The sequence below is a fragment of the Poromitra crassiceps genome, assembly GCF_964638095.1.
Source record: "Poromitra crassiceps genome assembly, chromosome: 1".
Lineage (NCBI taxonomy): Eukaryota > Metazoa > Chordata > Actinopteri > Beryciformes > Melamphaidae > Poromitra > Poromitra crassiceps.
This window is the reverse complement of record NC_139623.1, coordinates 16,487,595-16,497,465: the sequence shown is the minus strand read 5'-3', so window position 1 is coordinate 16,497,465 and position 9,871 is coordinate 16,487,595. Positions and strand designations below refer to the sequence as shown.

Below are 9,871 nucleotides of genomic sequence, written 5' to 3'. Positions count from 1 at the left end.
TAAGTTAAAACAGTCCCAAAATATGGTGGGGGTGCAATTCTCGGCATGACACCTGCCACACTTCCAAGTTCCCAGATGATTTCATAACGTTACTTTTTCTGTAACTTGCAGTGTATTGAAATAAGGTGCGGGAGTCACGCCTCCATAACATCTGATAACACGGATTAAAGTCTTATAAAGTTAATTTGCAGTGTGGGATCAAGTGCAGACATCTGACCAATCACCCCCAACCCCCTCCCTCTCTCTCTCCCTCTCTCTCACACACACACACTTCACTCCCCCAAAAATGTAGTAACTACAATTTCAAATTTTCTTTTTTAATGCAAAAGCCAGAAAAGAAAAACAATACATTGTTGACTTGGAAAAAGTCAGAACAGGCTATGAAATCAAATGCCTATTGAATCCAAAGGTGGCTCCATTCATTGCTTCTATGCAGGTAGCTATAACCATACCTGATCTGGAGCCAAGAGGTGCATCATGACATTGGTTGACCTAAGCATATATTCTAAATGTCAACATTAAAAAAAAGAAATATACACACCACAAAGAATACAAACAAACCAAAAGGAAAGTAATTGTCCACATTGACAGTGTGTAATATCATAATTTGCTTCATTACATAAATTGCCTAACATTTCATCATCTCAAGTTCAAAAAGTCTGCTTTAGTCCTAATAAAGCAGCATTAATAATGTTAGAATTATCCACAACATATTAGAAAACTCATAGGTTTCCTCAGTAACATTTTCACGACCAAGGTAGTGATGATCAACCCAGGAAGTGTATAGTGATGTACCGGTACATGCCTACTACACCACTCTACATTCCTGAAGAAGCAATGCAATGCTCGTAATGTGATGTAATGCTAATGCAATGGGCGAGAAGTCTGCATTTGGTCAAAGTCTGCACCTGCACCCTAGGCTGAATCCAAATGTCCAGACTTCACTGCACTTGCAGACTCGCAGACTTTGTGGGCGATGTAAGAAACACCCAATTTAACCATACTCCTTATTTACAAATATTTCTGTATTTGAATGTGTTCATAGCCTATATGTTGTATAGAAATAAAGGCCTGTCTATCAGTGGCTTATATAATGACAGAGTAAGTATGACTGAAGTCCACGAGGGTGGACATTTGGATTCAGCACTACTCTACATCCTACCTACACTACGCAGCACAAGATTGATGCGTGTACCTAGCAGTGCATCCGTTTGGTTCTGTATTATCATGTGTGTTTACCCATTATCATTTTCATTATTAAATTGCTTGTTAACTATCAGTGATTTGCTATGTTTGTGCATTTATTTTATGAAAATACAAGTGCATACAGTCGGCCTACATTTGTGCATGGTTCCCCAGCACTTGAAATCATCCATAAATTATGAACATCAGACTTTATACTGTGTATATATTTCCTCTCAACGGCTATGCTGTAACATAAGTAGAAATTGGTGAGTTAAAGGGATACAACGGGATTTTGCATTTTAGTTGGTTGTTTTTCTCAGACACTTGTGGAGGGAGGAATCAACATTTACACAGTTTCCCTAATTAGCTTGTTAGTGCGTTGACCTAATTAAAATGAAGGGTTAATGTTAGCTACAGGTACAAAAGGCACGCACATCCAGCAGTGAAGAGTTAAAACCAGGTGCAGGACTGAAGTGCAAGTGAATGATAAAAAGTAGAGTCCGCACACTGGTAGCTGCGGCAAAGCCCTTCTTCAGACATGTCTGAGGAAGGGCTTTGCACCGAAACGTCACACATTTCAATTAAACTTTTGGGAGCAGCTACCAGTGTGCAGACTCTACCTAATGTTAGCTACAACCATGCAGCTAGTTCAACTAGGGTTCAATAAGGGAGGCTTACACTCATAGACTATTTAAATATATGGATCTAGCTCCCGTGACTTGGTTTTTGAACTTGGGTTTGAAGCCTCGAGGTTGGCATTTTCACCGTTGCCATCTTGGTTATTTGGAGCCAGAAGTGACACGAATTTGGACGAGAAGAGCCGCAGTGCGGCCTGCTATTGGTCCATGATCAGCAAGCTGCACAATCACTGGACAGGTGACCTGTCAATCACACCCCAAATCATAGTCTTTCCTATCTTATATTTTACTCGAAATGTGCCCATAATTTACTAAATGAACATCATGCTGTTTTGAAGAAGACACTAGCAGCGAGGTAATAAACTCAATAGGAAAGTGTTTACTGAGGCCATAAATCAAGTCAGAAGTAGAGCCACTTTCCCATTCACTTTCATGTAATCAGACTTCTTTTTGCAGCCAGCGGAGTCACGCTCTGCAGGCAATTCAAAAGAATGCAGGTTTAAGTTACTTCCACATTGGCTTCACAGAGCTAGAAGCTAGCCCACTGCTTAAAATCCTCATCATTTTAGGGAAACACAATGTAGAAACATTTTCCCCATAATGTGAGAGAAAGAAAGAAGAAAAACAGCCAACTAAATATACAAATGCCAAACTATACCTTCAGCCAAACTATACCTTCAGCAGTGATTTCTATTTGTGTAATAAGGCTGTAAGTAGTCACATCATTGTTTTACCTTCAATTAAATGTAATAACTGGAACAGACATTCAGTTACTTAATTATCACACGTTCATACAAGCCATACCCTGATTAAAGCCATATTACACAAGAAAAGGTGCTCACATATCATGTAGCCCAGAACTGTCAGTGCACAACCAGCAGGACCCAAGGAAGAACAGCTTTCCCCTTGGTGCAGTTTGAGTAAACGTTAGCAATCATCAGCTAAGCAGAAAATGAGGAGCACTAAGTCGCTGATTTTACATAATGTGGAAACCCAACTTCTCATCTTCTCCCTTTGGTGCCAGATTTTGACAGAAGAAAAGTCACTCTTTGTTGTCACTTTATAACCTCTGATGAATCATCCATTAGTTTGAAATCAAATGGCTGAATGAAGTGCTTAGGTTAAGAGAAGTCACAGGTCTTTCAGCCCTCAGAGTAACTTGCTCTCAAATAGAAGTTGCCCTTAGGCACAAGTCTAGGATACATGTCCTGACCTAAACCAGTGTGGGAAAACTGACCACAGACTTGTGTCTAGCAGCAACTTCATCTAACCTCTGAAATGTTAAACGGCATCACCCAGTGGAAATTTCTCTCCCACGTCTGACATATCCAGATCACATAGGTAGTAAGTGGTCATCTCTCTCTTCTGGCTCCTCCTCCAAGGGCTCTGTGGCCACACCCCTGTAAGTTGGTGCTTCCTCTCGACTGCGTGACCGGCACACAAAGTCACACCCATCCTGTGATGGAGGGAAGAAGGGTATTATGAAATAACTGAAACAAACAATTAATCAAACCACGGTTGCTCTAATTCAGGGATGGGCAACTGGCAGCCCCTGTCTTCAAACTATCATACATATAACAAATATAACAAAACGTACTATATATATATATAGTACTTTTTGTTATTTTTAAGAGAAAATTATTGACAGATTATTGACAGATGAAGTCGTGTGAGCTAGCTTGTCGAAAACGGTGTATTTCTCAGTTTAGATACGTCTTTGGCTAAGTGTTTAGACAAATTGCTCGTGTTTGCACGTTTACTAGCGAACGATTTATTGCACTTGTGACAACGTGAATTGTCGGCATCAACTCGAGTGAAGTACAACCAGACTTGATCGCTTCTTTCTTTCTTAACGTACTGCGGTCTCTCCTCGGCTCAGCTGCCTTCCCTTCAGCACAGCCCCTCCCCTCTGTCCTACTCCTCTCAGTCATCAGCCTACATTCACACAGGATACCGAATGTAAGCAGAACTGAAGCTTGAAGCAGGCACAAGCTGAACATACGCCTTGTTGTTCACACAAGACGCCTTCTCTTTTCCTCTCAGCGCCTACTCTCGCGCCTTGAACCCGCCCACAACTCCCATTGACTTCATGCCTCACGGCTTCACGGCTTCAGCGTCAAGCTTGGAAATTCGGCGTGAGTCCTGAGTGATCGCTTCGGCGTGGCGTGAGCGTGGCTTCGGCACGGCGTCAGCGTGGCACGCGCGCGGGTGGTGTGAACTGCTTCGCCTGTTAACAAGGATGCCTAAATGAAACTTGTAGGTACAGCGTAGGTACAGCGTAGGTACAGCGTAGGTACAGCGTAGGTTGAGCGTTGCTTCGGCGTCCTGTGTGAACGAGGGCTCAGGCAGCCTCGCTGGGAGCTGCTGCCTGTCTCTCCTCTGAGAGAGAGAGAAAGCAACGCTCTCGTTCAGAAATCGCAAAAAACACATCATAGGCATGTCTTACGGAGTTGGTGAGATAAAATGTGCAAGACAACGTTTATGTATCAATTATAAATAGGAAATCTATTTTCTTAATTTCTTCAGTACCGATAAGAGAACCGTTAACATGAAAGCTTATTGATCCTCCGGTATTTACAAATTCGGCCCCGGGGCCCCTTTGGTACAATTGAACCAGCCTTACCGCTGCCAGATTGCCAACCTCCACCCAGAAAGCATAGTTTGGGAACTGCTCCATCCCTTTGGCTCCAACAACCAATCGCTGGTAGAGGAATCCTCCGATGAGATACACAGCCAGGAGACAAACGCCACTGAAATAAGAGAGGGGTCATCATCACCCATCACTTATAATGATTTATGCTGCAACATTAGGAGATTTTGTATCATTACCATAGACATAAATAATATGGACGTAGCTATTCCATGAAATTTCTTCTCCCTGGCGGAGTTCAAACGTTGGCCGTCACCATCTTGATTTTTCATCAGCAGAGTGGGAGGGAATCGGTTGAGTCCTTCCGCACCTCACGTGAGATGGGAGTTTCCCAGAGCTGCAGCTCTGCCTGCTATTGGTCCGTGATCGGCAAGCTGTGCGATCACTAGACAGGCAATCTGTCAATCACCCCCTTTTCTAGCATCTATTTTACTCCAAACGGGCGAGTTATATAAAAAATTACCCCCCTACAGTTGTTATGAAAAGGTGAAATCAGCTATATAGACCAAAACCGTGTTTTGCCCCTCACTGGAAAGATGTTTATTCCTGTTACAAAGTCGGGCATTTTAACATGGGGGGGAATGCCTTCTGCCAGTAGTGGCCATTCAAGGAACTACAGCTTTTCAATTCACTTCCGCATCATCAGAGGGAAGGGGGTGGGCTTGCCCACTGGTCATTACAGACCGTTTTTACTTACATTATGAGTATTATAGAGCCAGCGCTGAGCTGCTGGGAAGGAAGAGGTGGACACATTGCACTGGAGTCCAGCTCAAACAGGTAGAAACAGTCATCTCCCGTTCTCTCCCTGTCCTCCAGAACCACCTCCAGCTTGCTCTGATGGGATGGGAAGAGATGGAGAGACAAAGAAAACACACAAACTAAGAGGAGGGTGCAAGACAAGTTTACAGCAGGGAAGCATCAGTCACCAATTCTTAAAAAAAATGATCTGTAAACTATCTTACCTTGTCCATCTTCGTGTTGCAGGAGATCATCACAAGGGCCTTCCTGTTTTTCTTGTCGCAATGTGAATCATATGGGTCTCCACGTCTGTACCTCAGCAACACCCAGTCACCTGCAGGGGCACAAGAGACACAGAGGTACAGATCTAAAGAAAGCTAGAACTATGTTCATAATTAATTTAAGATGAGCAGTAAACAATTCTCCAGCCATTGGCTTCTTAGGGACATGTTATTTGAAAGCATAGCTTATCTATGCACCCTATTATCCCAAAGTTCAGCTGGTTAGAAATTAGAATTCCCTCAGCTTCTGCTGTCCAGAGGACATCAGATCCGATCTATATCACGATAATGTAGTCTATAATTGTTTCGGTTTGCAGATACTTACTTCCACCCCACGCATCCGTTTCATTATACCTGCCAATTACTGTTGGCTTCTGTGACTTGTCCAACTGAATGACCCCAGCTCCTTGGATGCCCCCTGCATCCCCACATAACTGGAACATATATGTGTAGCTATCGTCTCCATCCTTTGTCTGTACAGTGAAGCTGTCAGCATGAAAACAAATCCAAACAAAGAAACAATATTAAGTCACGCAGACATGAGATTGGTGTAAAATACAAATACTGAATGATGAAAAGCAATCAAGCAAAATGCTGTTGTCAGAAATAGTTTACATGTTCCATAAGTGTTTCTTCTCCTGCATTATCAGGAGTGATTTCTACAAATAATTGGATTGTCAGGCACATACTTAATGTAAGGCCATTTCACCCAGTCACTTCTTACTTCATATTGGTAAGTGGCTCAAGCCGACTGAGGACTTTCCGCTCTGATGGGGACTCTTTGAACAGTTTACAGTTCTTGGTGTTGTCACTGACGTGTGCCCCACTCTCACACAGGACCAGCTCAACAGCCAGAGTCCACAGCAGGAAGGCCACTCCCATGGGTCTGTTTAACACCTGGCATAAATGTATGAGAAAATAATGAACACAATAAATGATTAATGCCATTAAACGAGCAAATTAAATAACTCCAATAAATTCAAGTCTATCTATTACTGTATAATAGCCTATTATCACATTGAACGAATAATTTAACAAAAATTCATTAAAATTCGAAAGGCCAAATTTGTTTGTGTCTGTTGACTACAGGCAGCTGATGCAGGTGCATGCATGGGGCCCTTTTCACAGCAACCGTTGTGAGGTGGTAAAGCAGGAAGTAAAGCAGCTGTAACAATAACATTATTGAGGGCACTGGAACACCTAAATGGAATGGAACCATCATAGGTATTGGCAATACACCTGCTTTACTTCCTGCTTTAGCACCTCAAAACGGTTGCTGTAAAAAGGGGTCCATAGCTGCCTGAATTACAAATCCATAACTAGGAAGAATTGTTTGCTATTGGTCTGCATATCCGCAGTTTGGACAATACAAAGGCATTTATACACAGGGGGGGGGGGGGGGGGGGGTGACGTTGGTTTGCAAAACATGAAAGCAGAAAAAAAGTTTTGAAACGACACCCTTTGAGCCACCATCACTGGATACATGTGCATACAAGAAGCGCCAACGTTTTGACATTAATTCCATTAATATCACGGTTGAGCTATTGCGTCAAGTTCTCTGTGCAAATGCATTATCTGCAAAAGCAGTCAGTATCAACCATCGACATAATGGTATCAACCTGCTGCCACTCTGTGAAAGCTTAACGTAAATAAACCTTGGCAGAGTTACTTTGTGGACCTACCTCCATGAGTTTTTCAAGCGGGAACGAAGAAAACAGCTTTTAAGTTAGTTACAATGTAACATGCAAATTCCAAGTAGTTTCAAAATGTAGCCAACTGATGATGTAGCGAACCTGCCGAACGCTAAGCTTCCCCTCTGGCTCTACGGACTCTACTGTGAGTAGCACACCCCACAATGTGCCTCCTATTTGGCCATGCAAATAAAACAATACAATTACATGTGGCCGTGATTTTCAAATTAATGTTGTTTGCTAAAAGTTACGCTGTGAAGACGTTAGCAAGTGCTAAGGTGCTACATTAGTTAGTGAGTGCGGAAGTGAAACTAAACACACACGCGCATGTGACTGTCGAAATGAAGCGCAGAGCCAATGAGTGAACGAGCGGAACTTGAAGCCCTTCGCACCCTCGTCAGCTGACTGGGGATATGTTGAATCTGATGACCTGTCACCTGACGAGAGCAAACCACTGAGACAGTAGGGAGAGACCGGAGAGACACGTCAAATGTCTTAAAATTTGTCATTGTCGAAGTAACGTTGACATTTGGACAGAAAAAGCATAGAGGATGCATCACAATAAAATGACAGAAATATGTGCGGTTTACACAACAGGATTTAGGAGTTGTGACTCGTTCACAAAGTCAAAATTAGTCTAATTGTGATTTACACGATGATAGGAACGCACGATTAGTGGTCCCTGCCTGGAGAAGTGGGTAGACTGTAATTTACGCCCCCCCCCCCCCCCCCCCCCCCGGCCGCTTTTTGAGAGAGAGAGATATCTTCCCAAAAAATTAGAATATCATGGAAAATTAGTTTTTTTCCCATAATTCCTTTCAAAAAGAGAAACTTTCATAGATTACAGATTCATTACACACAAAGTGAAATATTTCGCCTTTATTTGTTTCATTTTTCATAATTTTGGCCTACAGCTCCAGAAAACCCCCAAAACAGTATTTCAAGAAATTAGAATAGTGTGAAGAAAATCAGCAGTTACTTCTCAGTTATGACTGACTCCAGCCTCAGTCCACTCCCTCTGAATCTCCGTCAAAATTTTTAATTGTCTTTGCTTGACAATCCGCTGAAGCCCACGTACATGTGTATATATATATATATATATATATATATATATATATATATATATATATATATATATATATATATATATATATATATATATAAACAAGGGGCTTAGGGCAATTCTGTCAGTGGTGGCATTGTGACATCATCAGCTGCGCGGCCGAGCATGCTGCAGGGCGGGCGAGGCTGCCCTACAGCAGAACTAGCAAGCCCGTATAGCGGGCGAGCCTAACTGAAATCAACTCTCAATAACTGTAAAACTAAATGAATGCCTGCTAAACTGTTTACAGTTTTCGGGTAGGCTAATGTGTGAGATCACGTGCAAAATAAATCAGCATTGTTTTTCGGTGAAGTTCTCCTTTAAGGCTTCACTATTCATTCCCATTGGTATCCCCTCCCTTACACACAGATTCTCAACCAGCCACGGAGCCCAGAGATTTTGTCTCTGATCCTCTTAGGTATGATTTTGTTCAGATCAGAATAAACAGAAATTGAATTCTCATATCAAACAACAATAAATCCTTGTGGATCCCTGACAAAATTGTGTTTTATTGACCTAATTCATATGTTTTGTGGATTTATTACATGAATTGGCTTGGAAACAGGACATTTATACTGTGTTAAAATTCATTTTATCATCTCTAAATATACTGGTAAGTATGGGATTGTGGGTGTTAACTATGGGAGAAAAAAACATTTTAGGATGCTGTGTTTTCATTACATTTCCATTCTGTAAAGCTATATGAGATACAGTGTATCTCATAGCTTTAATGCCTCCAGAACAATGCTCCAGAATGAGAGTATAAAATGGCCAGTTTCAAGTGCATCAGTAACAATGACACACAGCTTTTTTTTTTACACTGTTGTTTCACATAGCCTATAATCCTTTCAGGTTATCACTCTGAATCTGATTATCAGTCAACCATTAGATATTGAGGGTTTGATCAGACTGATTTGCAATAGAATGTCCCATTCATGCAGAAATTTGCATATCTCAACAAAGCTAATTTAAATGATGAAATTATAGGTGGTAAACAATTAGTCTATGTGTCTGTTACATCCCTCTCCAATCCATAAGGATCACTTACTTATATAAAGTACATCATTGTGTTCCTATTCAAATCTTTACTCCTGCTCATGCGGAACAGCAAGTCCAAAGAGCATGAAAATGTCATGGGAATAGTGATTAATTTAGCTACAGTGTCATTATTAGTGCCTAGCTGCTGCAATTACTGTTCCTTAACCTATAGACAGAGAATCATCACTCCCATTTTATCCTATATATCAGGTCACATGGTTCATGTCTCGCTTGCCAGACAAGTGAAAACATCTGTGAACATCTGCAAATGAATCACCATTTTAGTTAATAGTTGACAGTTAAGATCACCCATGTAATGCCCCTCCATTTCCTTCTCTGTGATTGCTTCATCTTTTTTTCTCCTTTCATTTTCACTCAGGCTATGACCCTTTCTTTTCCATATGTATAACTTCTCAAGGGAATGTTAGTGAAGTTTAAATAGGCTGCAGTAGAGGCTCTGTTGGCTCTCTGCAGCTTATGAGTTTGTTTGTCTGTGCTCTGAAACCTCTCTCCTTCTCACTCTCCCCTCCCCCCACTTTTCCTTGTAT

At 41.6% G+C, this 9,871-nt stretch overlaps 1 protein-coding gene across 2 annotated transcripts; it reads right to left on the bottom strand.

The window, feature by feature from the left end:
- Positions 1-308: 308 nt before the first annotated feature.
- m6pr (mannose-6-phosphate receptor (cation dependent)) lies at positions 309-7,469 on the bottom strand. Of its 2 annotated transcripts, none has more exons than XM_083641171.1 (7): positions 7,175-7,469; positions 6,217-6,389; positions 5,818-5,978; positions 5,436-5,545; positions 5,171-5,307; positions 4,447-4,573; positions 309-3,279 (listed from the first exon to the last, which is right to left on the bottom strand). In XM_083641171.1, the coding sequence occupies exons 1-7, from the start codon at positions 7,178-7,180 to the stop codon at positions 3,157-3,159; spliced, it is 837 nt and encodes a 278-aa protein (XP_083497297.1). In that variant the 5' UTR covers positions 7,181-7,469; the 3' UTR covers positions 309-3,156. The 2 variants fall into 2 exon arrangements, with proteins under 2 accessions (XP_083497297.1, XP_083497298.1); XM_083641172.1 differs by having other exon boundaries at positions 7,286-7,469.
- Positions 7,470-9,871: the final 2,402 nt, after the last annotated feature.

What these genes read in the sequence shown, in the direction of transcription:
- m6pr (XM_083641171.1), bottom strand. An exon ending in GAGCCACTTACCAATATGAA is followed by an intron (nt 5,979 to 6,216) that starts GTAAGAAGTGAC and finishes TCATGCTGACAG; the next exon opens with CTTCACTGTACAGACAAAGG. An exon ending in GGCTCTATAATACTCATAAT is followed by an intron (nt 4,574 to 5,170) that starts GTAAGTAAAAAC and finishes CTCTTATTTCAG; the next exon opens with TGGCGTTTGTCTCCTGGCTG.